Here is a 16,829-nt window from a genome sequence, read left to right on the forward strand (position 1 = left end):
GAGTCAGCTGTAATTGCTTATCTAGGGAGAAATAAAAACCAGGTAAATAGTTGTGTGTGTGTGTGTGTGTATTCAGTAAAAAGAATAGCCATATGCTGGTGTCTCTTTTGCATACAGGCCATTGTGTGTGTGTGTGTGTGTGTGTGTGTGTGTGTGTGTGTGTGTGTGTGTGTGTGAGAGAGAGAGAGAGAGAGAGAGACAAATGCAGATAGTTCTACAGATGGTCCATAAAAGCAGCAGCTTGTAATGAAGCGACTGAGACTGAAATCATGGTTATGGTAAACTGGGGAGAGACAGTCATAGGGTTAGAGAGGCAGAGTTAGACAGATAAAGAGAGAGTGGATAGGAGAAAGAAGTGAGGGTAAGAGAGAATAAATAAAAGAGGGCAGGCAGCAATAAACCATGAAAAGGAGTGTGGTGTAGCCGCTGGCTACTGAATAAACTAGTGTAATAAAATTATGTGATGTTCGCAATAAACTAGGCAGAGCAAAAAAGTAGAATGGAGGGGTGGTCAGGGGTGATACAGTGGTGTGGATGGAACAGAAGTAGACAGAGAGGAAGAAAAAAGCAACTGAAATAGATGGTGGAAATAAACCAGAGAAAATCACAAGACCTGGATGATAGGGAAAAGGTGAAATAAAATAAAAAATGACAGGAGGTTAATTATAGAATTTTATTTTCTTAGCCACTTGTTTTTTTATTAAATAAAAACAAGTGGCTAAGAAAAGAGAATTTTTAGCACCCTAAACCACTAACACACAGGCTCTGTATGTGAATGTGTAAATGTATGTCTGTGTGTGAGTAAATGTGTTTCTGATAGGACAGTGAACAACAAACATCCCGACATTGAGTGGGGTCACACTGACTGGCAAAATCAATAGGCCAACAGGTCGCAACACTAGGCCAATCTGACAGCCAATTACAATACAGCACAGTGGGTCGCCACAGTGATGGATGACCCTGGCTTTATGTGTGTGTATATGTGTATCTGTGCTAGTGTTGAAGTGTGCCTTGTCAGAAAAGGAAGATGGAGCTTGAGAGGGGGTCTTTAGCAAAGCGATTTCCCTCTCTTGTATGTGCTGTCCATGCTCTGTGAGCGCTAGGATTAAATAAATCCCCAATCGAAAACCTTTAACAGAAAGTTCATACCAAGTAATTAAAGCACATGAGCGGATGTTTTCTGCAACAGAAATTTAGAGGCAGTTATTTATGTTTTAGTTGTTTCTGTTTTTAAATGATCTACAAGCTTTGCTGTAATGGACTTCATCACATTCAAAATGACTTTTAATAATAAAAAGTATCATGTTTCATTTAAAGCAACCTGAAAGAGAGTTGTTGTGCGTGTCCATAATATTTGGAGTAATCAGCAGCGCTGTTGCTACAGTCGAATGACAAAGGCATGGAGGGTAGAGGGGGGGAGAGGAGTGTAATTGAAAGGTATGACAAAATAGTCCTTGTATAAATGAGTCAATCAGGCACCGAGTCAAAGAGTCATTCAGTCGCTTTACTTGCTGACCTCAAATCTTGTCTACCCACTGTCTGCTTTGTGAATGGGGTTAGCACGGAAAAGATTCCATCAAAGTTGTCCACTTTATAGTTCACGATTATTATGTATATTTCCAAATTGTAAGGAGGCCCTCTTTACACTGTACGGCCTTCAGAGTTTCTGGTGGCATTTTACGAAACAGTGCAGCTCTGTCTTCACCTCCCATTTGGGAACTTACTGAGAATAATCTTACTACTATTGGTGCTTTCTTCTTTCCTCTCCCTCCTTAACGTTTTCCTTTCTCCACTGTGTCCCTCCATCTGTCTGAGTAGTTTGATAGTTCGATCTTTCATGTTGGGCAATCTCTGTCTCTCATTCCCCTCTCTCTGTCTTTCTGTATTCTTGCCTCCCCATTCAACACATCTGTCTCTCTGCCTCTCCCCCCTCCCTAATCCCTCTCTGTCTGAACAGTTTCAAAGTTGTATCAATCAAGTTCAAACAATAAGGCCAGAGTTGGTCCCTGTTCTCCCATCTCCTTCTTGGTTTATGGCTTGTAATACCCCCTTCACTCCCCCCCCCCCCTCTCTCTTTTTTGTTCTTTCTGCTGTATGTGTGTTTGTGTGAGTGGATGTTACTATGGCCACTTGTGCACACTATATGTCTTAGGCAGAAAACTGTAAATGTACTGTGTCCGGACATAATGTGATTAACTATAAAACATTTTCACATTGCCTCACCTCCTTTCTCTAACAGTGATTTTACGTAGAGGCTAAACATCCTGACAGTATTTGTGCTCGCAGTAAGAGTTCAGAACAACGTGTGACAACATATATGTAATAAAGTACTTTCTTTTTTCTGACAATAAAACTGTATTTTAATCATTTTTAAATTGCAGACCGGGGTAGCTGCAAGTGCTCCAGAGCAGTCTCTCCATTAGGCATGTCACTTAACATAACTGGGTATAGCATATGGTTGTACAGTGAATTTATAACAGAAATTGAAAAAAAGCCTAAGCGATCCCTTTCTTCTTTTCTTTTTTTTGTCTGCAGAACTACATAGTACATCTTGTGGAAACCCTGGTGTCCCACCGAAAGCAGTGCTCAGTGGTGGCGGTCGTTTTGCTGTTGGAGACCGCGTGCGGTACAGCTGTGTTCCTGGTTACGTCTTAGATGGCCATGCCACACTCACATGTATCACTAATGCGGGAAACACTGCTGTCTGGGACTTTCCTGCTCCAATTTGTCGAGGTAAAGTGGACTAAACCTGTACATATATGTGCATGACTGGATATGAAGGGTTTTATTCTAATATGAAAATCTGTTGAAAGTTGCTCATCTCACTTTACTCATTTGACTACATGTCAAAATGTAAAAGAACCAAAATATCAATGAAAAATATCAACCTCTATGCAATGTTTTCAGATTACATAATATATAGATTTCTAGAAGAAAACCCTTCTTATAATGTATGTGGTTACACCGTATGTCTGTGAGGCAGAGAGGCTGCATGCATTCGTGCGCGTAGGTGTGTGTGTGTGTGTCTGTGTCTGTGTGTATGTGTGGGCAAGAGGCAGGCAGTGCAAGAATGCTTGTGTGTATTGTGGGCATGCATCTTTTTATACTACAGTCAAAGGTGTGTGTGGGAGAGAGGCACATATGTAGAGTGTACTGTAGGCTATGGGTTTTCTAGTCTGTACTAGAAGTAGACGGTATGTGCACATAGTACTGGATGCTAAGCCATGCTACTAGATATGTGCTTTCATTTTACACATTTGTACTAACATCTCTGATATTGTTTAGGGAGTATAAAATATATGCAGACTACTGGCATTTGTTTTTGTTCTTTTTTAGGTTGGGTGTTGCCTTAACCACATTAATATAGGCAGTGTATTTGCAATACAATTCTGCACCACCCAAAATGAGAATGGTTTTATACTTTAAACTCTAAATTATATTTAACACTTACTGAATACAATATCCTTTAGACATAATAAGAATGGCTGTCATGGCTGTGCTGACAGAGAATAGAGCTAGTTGACAGTTTCATTTCCAGAAGTATTGCTAAGTTAACTCTGAAACAAAAGACAATTTAGTCCCACACCATGCTTTGGATCAAACTATGGCCATGTAAGACTGTGCTTTGAAGACTTCAAATTAGCAATGAAATAACATTAATTAGCACCTTGTCCAATTTGTCTGCTGTTTATTTGCTGTAAGGTTATATATTGTAATAAATTACTGCAAAAATCTTATATTTACATTCGAGCCCAGAAGTGCATTGTCGTTCAATATACAGGAGAAGGCATTTACACTTTCCAGGGAAAAACATCAGTGCATCACCATCGTTCCAGGGGGCGGGGCTTCTATCAGTCCAGCAGTTTATGGTATGTGCACACCATGGAGAGGGACGCAGAATTGAAAAGAAAAGAGACTGACACAGAATGATAATCAGTCACTTACAGTCACTGCAGACACAAGGTGTATTTCATCGTACTGTCAGCCGCATGGAAACTGCTGAAGGAACTGTTCTCAGGCTAACTCAGCAGCTTTGATTTGGGGAAATCTGTCAATAAGGTTCAAGGGTACACACTAAAAGCATTCACGTGTGTGATGGCAGTGGACAGGGAAGCAACAACAGTAGGCCAACCTGATCAAAGAAACAGAACACAATCAAGGCCAGGCACTTCACATAGTAGTGGATTGGTTCAGAAATAATACCGACTGGCATTCACTGGCTTTGATAATACGGCTGTAAAAAAAAACACACACACACAGAGCTTAAGGTGTCACAGTTTAGACATTACTGGTAATTCCATTAATATAACGCACACAAAAACAATCTGGGATTACTGTCTTGTGTAGTTAAAAAGAAATAAGCACAAAGTTTCATTTTTTTTTAAACTTAATCCATCATAAGGTGAACGGTACTATAATAAATCTTCTCCACATTGACTTCCTATCTTTTTAAACTTGTGCCATACACCCAAACAAAAATCAGGAAAAATCACTTCAGAAAAAAACATAAAAATCAAATCAGCTGACATCTGGGGTGAAGTTAACTGATAAATGAATAAGTATTCAGTATTACTTTAGTCTTGTACTCTCAGTGCACTGAACTGTAATTTGGGTCTATGGAAAGAAGAGAGGATGGGAAATCGAGAAGTGGTTGTCTGTTAGTGCTGGATTAGCGATGTCCCTGTCAGTCTGCCAGTGAGGCTAAGGAGGGCTACTGTAAGCTACTAATATGTTTCCACCAACTTAGAAACACACAAACACAACTATTTCCACCACTAACCATCATGCAAAAAAGCATGCACCCACACAAAAACACACAAAATAAGTGTCTTTATTTGTATGTTTGTATTTGTGTGCGTGCATGTTTCGGGTAAAACCTAGAATCATTCATGCCAGCTGTAATAGACTTCTATCAATTATTCAGCCATGCAGTTAAATGACTTGCAGTGCAGTGCTTTTAGCGATATCAAATGTAATCTTTCTCTCTCTCTCTCTCTCTCTCTCTCTCTCTCTCTCTATTCCTCTCTGTGATTGTGTTCTCACAAATGTAAATGTGAGCATCCGCTGTATCTACTGTACAGATCCTGCTTAAATCATCATCCGCCCAGTCTTAAATAGTGTAGATAAAAGTACAATCATTGCACAAAAGACTCAAATTCATCTTGCATCTTCATGTCCCAAAGCTGAAGATCATATTTGGTTTGATATTGGGAAATAGAAAATGATGTTGGTGCACACAATGGTTATTTACTCCCAGAATGTTCATAGATTCAGTTTATTGTTAATTGTTATTTTGCACGCTGGAATGTAAAGCCATAAATGAGCAGCCACATAAAAACCAGACACACACAAAGACAGACATTCATAGAAACATCTATTGCTTTGGATTTCACCCTTTTATGATTCCAGTGTTTTAAAGAGACATTATTTTCTGATGCAGATTGTATCCTGCTGCTAATATTTTCATGTTAATTATTTGTTTCTGTATAGGATATGCTACGGCAGAAGGATATAGAAAAATAATAGAATTGTGATTTGTTTTAGAGCAATTTTGGGATTTAATAGGCTTTTGTTTCCAAAAAGTTCCTCTTTTGTATTATTTAATTCAAACCACCTATGAGTGATAAGAATATTTAGCACTGCACAGAATACCAAACTACTTTATCATGTTGGCCATGCTTGTACAAGCACTCTTTCCATTCCAATCTGTCTGGTTCTTTCAAATCCCCATTCCCTCCCTCTTTTCCACATATGTTAGTTGGTGTATAAATAACTGGCAATAGCACCATCAACAACATGCAAGCATGTGGTCAAGGTTCCAACTGACTAGTGTAGCCTCTGTCATGCAAACAGTTCCTCAGTATTGTTTGTCTATAAACTTCATTTAATTAACTCAGTGTTTGGATCCACCTTCGTATGGAGTGATGCTCTCACATGCTTTGGCCACAGATGCATGTCAGCTGATACCTGCCTCAGCTGGCCCAAGTAGAATTTGGACGCTGCATTAGTAGAAGTGTTTTTAATTATCAACTTTTTAAATACAGCCCAGTTAGTTGCTTCAGCACAACACCTGTTCCTGACGCACATCCCGCCATTTAAAACCAAAATATATCCAAATGCCCCATGTGAATTAACTGTTTCTTTAGTGTGGTCTCTTGCTTGCTGACTGCTGTTAAAAGGACTCTCATCAACTTACTCTGCAGGTGGGGGAGGACAGATTTCTGCATGTGAACCCGTTTGTTTTGTTTTATCTTGATCATGTGAAAAGAGGGTTGTTTTATTAAAAACTCACTCACTCGCACACCATTGATAAGGCTACATGAACTTCGCGTACACGACAAAAACATGTGTGTATAACTAACACAACATAAACTACCACCATTCTGCAACCAATCACCTCCTCTGATTTTCCCATAGTTAACTGATTTGGAAAATGACTCACACAGAGACAGACTGATAGAGAGTGCATAACAGCTCTAAATAGATTCTAATAATGGGGCTAGTATTAGGATTGTTTGCAGCTGGCATGGACTTAAGAGTGACAATAATAGCACGGTAGATAAAATTATACTAATACTGCTCATCATTGCTCTGTTGCAAGTCTTAAATTTCCTCCTTTTATTAAGTGGGATATTAAATCATTAGAACATAATTAGATTGTTTTTTGCTTTGTTTGGTAATATATTTCTTCTATCCTGAATATAGAGTCTACTCTTCATTGCTGTAATGAAGATGTTGCTGCCACAAATTGATTTTACCATCCAAATAGTTGGAACTCATCTAACATTGTAAGAGCAACTAAAGACTAGCATAATTTAGGGTTGTTCATTTAGTAATTAAAAAATCTTTGAACGTGCTGGGAATGATTGTTGATGTGAACCTACAGATGTGTTCAGTCCCAGTATGTGATTTTGTTATATTTTGACTTGACTTGATGTAGCAGAACCATCTCCTGTAAGGGAAAACCAGGTTATATGGTAGCGCTGCACAAAGTAGATAGATAAAAAAAATACTGCACAGCCAAGCATGTTACGCTAATTCAGTAGAAAAAAGATATTGTGTATTCAGTATGTATTATAAAGAATATCTGTATGTGCCTCTGAGTGGAATTTATTCTTTTTTATATGAGTGACAGTATGTGTGTTTCAACTAAGTTGATGCAGAATTATTGACATTACGGAAATATCCTTCAGTATTCAAGTCATCCATATTCACACAAAAACAAACGCATGAGCAAAACTGGCCTTGAGAAAATTTAATTACGATCTTGCAAAGAAAGAACATGCTTATGAGTTTTCCTGGTTTGGGAGAATGTTTGTGTGCATGAGTATGTGCAGTTTGGGTGGATTGAGTGAAAGAGAGCAAGACAGTGCATCCCTGATTTAAGGACGAGAGGCCAAGCTAAAATCATGGAATTTATGGAGAAAGTGTGACTGACTCTGGTACATATTAGGTCCTTTGAATAACTGAGTATACCATAAAGACAAATACATTTTTCTATTTTATCTTCTAGACAATTTAGAAAGGGAGAGAACGTGAGAGAGAGATGCACATACAAAAAGAGAGAGTGAGTAAGATGGGCAACACAAAAGGGGATAGGGAGAGAGAGGGGAAACAGCTTGAAGAAAAGGAAGTGGGGGTTATTGGTAGAATTGAAAAAGTAATAATGTGTTGTGACAAAACTTGAAATTAGACTGGCCGAGAAACGGAAATGAAATGGGAGCGTGTGTGTGTTTGTATTTGTGTGTGTAGCCAGCATAATGAGTTAGAGGTTGCTGGTGCTGCTGCTTGGATGCATGTTTTTGTGTGTTCCCAGGGGTGTGCGCATTATTGCTTGGGCTCATAGTACTAATTCTCCTGCACTCTGGTCAGCCAACACTTGCTTCTTTTTAACAATTGCACTGCAGTCATACTTTGTCGCTAACAAAGGTTATGCTGTGGCAAACTTTTGTTGCAGCCTTTGCCCTTGTCTAGCTGCATTAACATAACCTAGAAACTCGCAGATACGAGAGGAACTGGAGAATAGAAGGCAAACTATGCATAGGCTTTGTATCAAATCAAATATGCACAAACAAAGCAAGGCTTAGATTCACGTCATTTTCTTGGTATAGGTTTGTAGATTACTTACTAGAGGTTGTAGCTGATGGGAAAAGTGATGGGAAAGTTTGGAAACCTGATAGAAAAACAAGACATCTTCGTGCCCTGATTTTTGTTTAGTACTTAGCCAGTGTCATCTTCAAGTCACTGCCATATAAGAATGGAGTGTATTGAATTTATTATGAAAGTGCCCTTGTATGCTACAGCACCCCAACTTACAATAAGAATGTCAGTGTCTTGTCTGTTTGCAGTCAGATTAGCTTCAGTTTTATACCATGGGTCTAAGCCATGTGTAATCTGACATAACCAGATAGTGAGGAAAGAAAGAAACATGCACATTTAATTGTATCTTTTTATTCTAGCTGACTATAGAAAAATTACTATAGAGAAAGAATGGGGGAGAAAAAAGGAGGGATTTTTAAGTTTAAAGGTTCCACATGGGCATCTGGTATGTGTAAATCAAATATTGTAGACCCGCAGTCCACAGAAAACAGAATCACACCATACCAAGTGACTGCTTCACCAGGTGTCAGGATGGGACTATACAACTCCATTTTTTAGCACATGATTATTGACGATGTTTCCTCTGTTTCACCGACATTCTGCCAAAATCAGTAATTGAAACGCTGCTGAGGTTGGTTGTTTTCAACGTTTTGCTATATACAATTGTGAGCTTGTTATTGCCTTGAGAGTAATCATTTACAGGTTGAACGTTCTCATTATTCTCTGAGCTCTTCGTTTCTTGTTCTTTATTTGACAGACTTGAGAAGGGGGCTGGTGCAAAAAATGATTCATTCTGTTTCAAAAGAAAAGTAGTTCTTGTGTCAACAGTGGATGCACGTATAGTTAAAATGTCAGCTATGTGCAATTAAAGGTATTTTCAAACCTACCTCTTTTAGTCCAATTCAGTCAAACTCTGGTTTGTTTTTCTTCCTTTGGTGCAATTTCTTTGTGCAGGTCTGAACACAGCAGTTGCACTAAAAGAGCCACAGCGAGTATTTTGCTTGATATGGTCTTGGTGCAGTTAAGCTCCTTCTGGCAGGGTTTGTTTGTGGCGAGTCTGTCTTGATCTGGTTCCGAAACAGCATGTTATGGCTAAACAGCTGGTTGACAGCATGTCTCCTTTTATTTTTTTGGATGTTTTTTCAAAGTGCATTCTGCTTCTTCAGCCGCGTTTGACTTGCGTTGGTCTATTAACTAGACGATAAATAATACATATGATTATGAACAAATGCTAATTGCATTTTTCAGTCATAGGAACATTCATCAGTAGAGAACAAGATCTATGTTCCTCCCCCATATCTGTTTAATCAATGAGCAGACAAGGCAATTGTTGCATAACGTATTGTGATGCATTCTGATTCGCTTGGATTTTAAGTAAACTGGTCCACTGACTGTGTCCACTCAACTTCAATCCATTTTTCTAATGAGGTTTTAGTGTTTTCTTTTAAAGTTGGTAATAAAGTGCTATTTTAGAAACTACACATTAGCGTTAATTACTGTGTAGTTTATAACATTTTGTCGTTTTTCTTTTCTTTTTTTTTTGAGAAACAATATTTTAAACAAAACACCTCCCCTTAATAGTTCGATCAGTGGCATTTAGCCTTTTCCTACTCTGCTGTATTTCCTTACTTTGATGTGTAATGTGATTTTATGCATTAGATATTCACACAAAGAGAAGAGTGAGACTTTATTTACATTCAGTATGTTTTTACAGTGATATGTGTGAATATCACACAATATATGTTTGCTGAGTAGTATGAACTTGTGAAAAATTAAAGGTTACAGAAAATACGTGCTCAGATCTGTGTGTCCAAGACAGCAGGAGACCCACAAAAAAAAAAAAGAGAAGAAAGGAGTAAGAAAGTAAGAGGACCCTCCCCCCCACCTTTTCTTTGTGAGAATCAAATGGCTTAGCAATGATCAGATAAACTAATAAATTATGAACTCAAATTAAACTGGTCAATCTGCTCAAATTAGCATCCAGCAATTGTAAACAGGCCAGTACCAGTAGTTGCAGTTGGCATTACGAATAGGTGGGTGCAGTTGTGAAAGCTAGAATCAGAGCGGTAGAAAGTTTAATCTATAGAAAGGATTATTTTTGGTTAGCTAGTCAAAGTGCAGGCTGCTATTCATAACAACAGCCCCTTTTATCATAAAAACTGTTGACACCATCACTAACATACATTTCCTAATATGTAATCTGCTTCTCATTCCTGTCGTTTCCACTTATCTAATATATTTTACAAAGACAGAGTGCCCCCAAAAAAGCTATTGAACAATATACTTGTTCTGCACTTTAACAATCGATAACATGGATTTGATTAAAACAAGAATGTTGACACGGTGTTAGGTTTCAGGTTTCTTTAATTTGTATATAACATATAGTTTCGGAAACGGAAAAGAATGACTTTCTTGTAATTTGGCAAAAAGAAAACACAAGTACAAATGTGAAACAAAAAGTAATACAACCATGGCTCCTCAACAGTTGGTGTAATCTGATTTGCATAACTAAACAATAATGAAGTAATTGTAGGCTTGCTGTATGTACGGCTCCATATGTAGAGTATAGAGGTGACAAACTGTTCAATAGACATCTACAAACTATGAAACATCCTGACGCTTTATTTGCCTCATGACAAAAACAACTCTAATGACTCATAAGTAGGATAAAACAAATCCAAATAAGGCTTTGCACACAATGTTTATGTGTATGACTGGAGTGAGTTTATTTTTCCTACTCCCTTTTTTTCTTGCTCTGTCCTTCTATTTCACATACGCACACATGCACACACACACACACACACACACACACACACACACACACACAGACTCACCTCTTCCAGCTTCTCCATGGTCTAATTATTATCTTGCTAATGGTTCCCTGTGGATGTAAAGCTCTGCTGATCCAAGCAGCTGGAGACACACACACACAGACACACACACACACACACACACACACACACACATGCTGTTGAAAAGACAGGCAGAAAGTGTGACGCACACACTAAAAACCTGTATACAGTACATGCCCAGGTAGAAAGTCTGGTAATTCAAGACCATATGTTCCCACCAGTGCAAAAAATGACCACATTTAAAAATGAAATCCCCTCCCCTACCTCTCACCACACTCATACACACACTATACTGCTAGTCTCCTTCTGTAGAAGTCAGTATTGGGATATACTTTTATAATAAATCCTTTGTTTTTGATATTGTACAGGCCAATTACTAATATCACAGACCAATTTATCTTGTTTCACTCTTAAATTTCGAATAACTAATGTGATTACTGTGGTGTCATGGACATAGTTTGTACAACAATTTTGGCTGACATTGTTAAAATGCTTTTATGTTGTCAGTGTTTGAAGTACGCAGTTTTTAGATAGTTGCCAGTAATGAATTTAGAGGTAAACTAGTTTTCTTTTTTTTTTTGTTGGTGTTGTTGATTTTCAACCTAATTCAACATTTATTCAGAAATAATATAATTAACTTAAAAATATGCTTCTGACATTACACTGATGCCAGCTTCTTGTTAAAATGATTGGAGCCAAATAACTGAACTATGTAGTTCTGCTTATTTCTGTCATTGTTGATTACAGAGCTCCTGACTTCCAAAACCCCGAAAACAATATGCAGATACGCAAATACGGAATACGTAGAATTATTAGTTAATATATTTTTACGGGTTTTTATATCTTTTTATAACACCATTTACAGGACTCAGGGATGACCTGAATAGATATTGGCATTCAAAGGACAAGGTCACTGTGACCTCAAGTCGATCATACTCATCTTAGAAAGACCTGGAGGGATTGTTTAACCTTAGCATAAACATCAACTTGGACTCATGCATGAACATATTACAATATTATTGTGGACAGACAAACACGTACAATCTGCAGTTTGCTACAGTTTGCAGTGCCATACAACTGTGATGCAGTAATTTTTAATTTTTTTGTGGTAGGTAGTGTTTGTTTTATTGCCAATCTAACAACATTGCGGTGCTTAAAATTTATTCAAAACACTGTTTACTGTAATGACTCTCTTCACAGTGCTCTCTCTCTCTCTCTCTCTCTCTCTCTCTCAGATCAATGTACCAGTCTTGTTGTGACACTTGAAGTACTCTTATCTCTTCTCTGCAGACCTGCTCAGTTCTTGCTACCTCTCTACTCTCCTCCTTTCCACTTCTTACTCCCCTCTTTTCTCCTCCTGTCCTGTTCATGCTTCTTCCTTGCTCTGCACATATTGCGTATTGCATCCTTCCTATCCTCTTCACTCCTCCTCTTCTCTGCCCCCTCCCCTTCTTCTTGTAATTACATTAATGCTGATGATGGCTGCTGTCTAAACTTTGGTTAACAATGACATATGCTGTTGCTCATTTACGCTGTGCTCCTAATAGTCTAAAAGACTGATACAACTGCACAGTTCCTCTTACTTTTTTCCCCCTTTTTTCTCTTTTTTTTGTGGGTCTCTTGCTGTCTTGGACACACAGATCTGAGCATGTATTTTCTGTAACCTTTAATTTTTCACAAGTTTATATTTATAGTAAAAAACCTGAAAACGTTTTCATATCCAGACCTGTTTCTATGGCCCTAAGGCTGTGGTTTTATTGCTCTAAAAGGTAACAGGGTAACAGAATAGAATAGCATTGCAGCTTATGTCATTGCCATTTAAATACCAATTCAAAGTCTGCCCATGGCCTCTTCTCGTTTGTGCTAAGGGGGAAAACATTACACACAACTTTCTCAGCAAACAGTGAAGAGAGTAAAGAGAAAATTAATTAATTGTTATTTTATTTATGGGCTACGTGAGATTGAAGGTATTTATGCTCAGCCCCACTAGTTAAGCTTTGTTACATACAGTCTAAACAGAAAACAATAGTCATACAGCCAACTACAAACTGTCCTATTCAGACAATGGAACACCAGAATGGCAAATGTCATTCACACCTGCAGCTTCAACTCAGCCTGTGGGCCAGAAAGATTTCAGTTGAGAGTATTAATTTATTAATGTAGCCTATTAGTTTATTTATAAAAATGCAAGTAGTAGCTCATGTATGTGTCAGCGCTGCAAACTTACATCTCATCAGTGTGTGACTGTAGCATCAGCAGAGTTATGATTATTTATTAAACCAGAAGATACCACAGATGCTTGTACAGCAGTATCACACCTGTGGTGTGTTGTGAAACTATTCATTCATTCCTGGAGGAAACTCATGTCATTGTTGTACAGAGCACCTCACCTGATTTATTAGTTGGAGCAGGGGATATGATACTGTAATTTTGCCTTGAGAAAAACATATGTCTTTGCAGTTCCTTTTTACAAATAGGCCAATGCTCTCTAAAGTATTAATATAGTATAGTATTATATAATTAGGTAAAATACCTTCTGCTGTATATAATTATGTTATACCTTAGATTATTAATCTCACCGTACTCACATTAGACAAAATAAGATACATCACAAGCCAGCTCATGCGATACTATAACAAACTGCTTATACAGGGGTCAGTTACTACATGATGGAAATAGGTTAAGGATGGCATCAAATAACCAAGCAGACCTGAGCACACTTCGTGTCAAAATTGGTCAAAAATGAATATTTTGTGGTGTAAAAGAATTTTTACTGAAATTCCAAAAAATGACTACGACTGTATGTATGACAGCCCTTTTCCCTCCTAAATTCTCTAGTGACAGTATCTAGTTAAAGATAATCCTTCTCAAACTTCACTGTGAACAGAATGAAAATAAAGAAAATATAGTGTGCAAGGTGACAGACAGTACCACTGAATATCTGTGAAGATTCTCAGTCATCTAGGTCACGGTTATCCCAAAGGTACTCTTCAGTGGCAACTGGACTTGCTTGTAGTTGTCATCTCCGGATGAGAGGAGAAACATCTTTAAGAACTGCAAGCAAGTCCTTTTGCAACAGAACAGCACCTATGGGATACGACTAAACTATACAGTGTTCCTATCACTTTATGTTTTGATTTGAGTGTTAGTGTTTCCTGCCAGAACTGTCAACCTGAGGCAGGTCATTGCACTATTATTGCATTGTCAACAAGTTCTCCCACCAAAGTGCACATCTCCATAATCCCTACTAACCAATGTCAGTCATTTTCCATAAAATGCATCCATATTGTATTGTTGAAAATACTGAATTGACTTAGTTGTATTTGTAGTTTACATTGTAAAATATCAAATCTTGTTTGGTATTAGATTGTGCCACATGCATCTAAACATGTTGTTTCAGGAGATATTGCCTCACAACCACATTGAGCTTTGTTGGAATTGCAATGAGTTTTTTGTAATCTTTAGATTTATTGTTGCAAAATGATCCACAGACCAAAAGTACACGTTCAGTTTTAGAAACCAAGCATCACAAAGCAGTAACCATGTACTCCTCAGTGCTTATCAGAACTTTAAACCAATACACCCTCTACGGCTGCTTATTGGCACCTCTAGTGTTGTAAACGATGACCGTGCCACTCGTATAATACTTTAAATCAATTACATAGATTTTTATCGAAATATATTTCCTTCATTGTAATTGGCTATTCTAAAATATATGTATTTCTCTCATCTATGTGCAAAAACGAGTTTCGCAGCAGGCTGTTAAAAAGTTTGATTTTGATAGTATTAAACGTTTAATGTAGTTAAGTTATGATAATTCTATTATTTCTAAGCAATTTAGTCACAGCACAGATTTTGGAGGGAAGGAATGAAATTTCTGTCAGCCAGCAGAAGATTTATGTCAGGTGTACTATAGTTAACTGCAACGGGATTGTCCTAAAAATGTGTTAACCATAATCCATCCCTTGTTAGTTTGCTGACACTGCAACACAAAAGCGCAAAATCCAGAAACTCACAGATGCATATTGTAGGACATTACAACCACACGCAAACACTCGATCATATCACTTGCACACAGCCTTTACTTACATGCAGACACACACACACACACAGTGGCAGTGCTGTAGTATGCAGTGGCTCATTTACGTAGCACACTAAAGCATTTAGGGTGTTCACAGTGTTTGTGAATCTGAGCGAAGCCTCATGCCAGGACTGCCTAGACTTTCAGGGCAGCAGGTTTTTGTTGAATTCTGTACACCCTTTCATCGTGTACCATCTTAATTATAACTGACATATATCTAAAACTTTGGAATTGTAATTTGACTCTCAGTACTAATGTTGGTAATTGGCCTGAAATATTGTTAGGCCACCCACAGAATCTACTGGGACGCATCTTTTTTTGTTAGATGGCTGATTGGACAGAATTATTTGTTCTGTCCTATCCTTTATCAAGCAATCTCATCTTACCAGAGTGAGAAGAGGGGTCCGCCCTGTTACTCAATACACGATTATTTGATCTACTACAGCAACAGTCACCACACACAAATCACAGGACAGCAAGATGTCTCAGTTTGTTCTGTTACCATGTAAGTGATTTTACACATTTGTGCACAGCCACAGTGTCGTCAGTCTCCAACAGTTCATTTCATACAGCACAGCTGATTTTATTCAATAAGCCCTTCACGCTGCACTTGACCACTGGAGTGTTGGCCACGTCCTTAATTTGCTCTTCTGCTGCAGCTGCAATGTTTCTTATAATGGCTACACATGTCTGTTGTTTTTGAATGTAGCATAAATGCATAATCTACTTCCTAATGAATGCAATCCTGCTGTTGGTGCAAAGGGTTGTGAAAGAAAGTAGTATGGTTTCATCTTTAAAGAACTTTTATTGTAGAGCAGCAGTGTATGAAATATTATTCTGGGTTTGCTTAGTTTAGATTTTCACTTACTATTTGTCTTATAGGTAAAACAGTATTTTTGTGTATAAATATTCAAAGGTAAGGAGCAACACAGACATCATCATACAGGCGAATTCTGTATGATGGAAATTGGTGCATGTTGGTGCTCTAGCTACTGGCAGGGATACCTGTTCCAGTTGTAATTTTGCAAACAGTGCATTTTGTATTGGTGAATTAATGCATTCTAAACATCACGAGTCTGTTCCCCCTCTCCTTATTTGAAAAATGCAATTTATCTTTCTTTTATTCCCTGTCAGGTTTGCTATTCTCCTGTGTTGCACAAAAAGTTTCTCTTTATAAACTGTTAACCTTTCAGTACAGCTCTACAATGTCAGAAGCACGGAATGTCAGTTAACAGTTAAATCTCTGGGACATGTTAGAGGATTTAAATAATTAATGAAAGTATCCACTCGGTGCCAGGTGTGTGTATGTGTGTTGTGCACACGTTTGGAAAGGTGTGAGTGTGGGGCTGAGCGCGAGGAAGCACAAGCACTAATAATTTATTGAAATAGTGTAAAATACTTCTGCCTGTGGAATCTGCATCGGTCACTGCATTTTTATTTATCGGTTTAATTTAGTTCTTTGTTGTATTCCCCCCTCTTAATGTCTTATATTAATGTGTCAGACCAGGTCGGGTTCAAAATTTATTTGGGACAATTACAGGTACAGGGTCAGCTCTGATGCTAAGTGTTGCAGGTGAGTGGTGGTTTTACAAAACTGGAAATTGCAGAGGTCTGAACAGAAGATGAAAGATGTCTTTCCATTTTGCAAAAGGTGAAAAAAAACCCCCATTGAATTACATTTTTAATATTTGTACGAGACAATGATCAGCTAGCATGCGCTAATTGAGAGTCTTGGTTGAGATATTTGTACTGTCACATCTGTGTTTTCAGTGTCTGTGTACATGTATATATGTATA

The 16,829-nt window shown here is 38.0% G+C and overlaps 1 protein-coding gene across 7 annotated transcripts in view; it reads left to right on the forward strand.

Moving 5' to 3' along the window:
* Nucleotides 1-16,829, forward strand: part of csmd3b (CUB and Sushi multiple domains 3b) — a 310,165-nt gene that overhangs the window by 125,638 nt on the left and 167,698 nt on the right. For all 7 annotated transcript variants that reach the window (XM_067499712.1, XM_067499750.1, XM_067499726.1 and 4 more), the window contains exon 5: nucleotides 2,536-2,733. In XM_067499712.1, the coding sequence (XP_067355813.1) occupies nucleotides 2,536-2,733 (198 nt within the window). The remainder of the gene's footprint in view (nucleotides 1-2,535; nucleotides 2,734-16,829) is intronic.

The sequence above is a fragment of the Channa argus genome, chromosome 1 (genome assembly GCF_033026475.1).
Source record: "Channa argus isolate prfri chromosome 1, Channa argus male v1.0, whole genome shotgun sequence".
Lineage (NCBI taxonomy): Eukaryota > Metazoa > Chordata > Actinopteri > Anabantiformes > Channidae > Channa > Channa argus.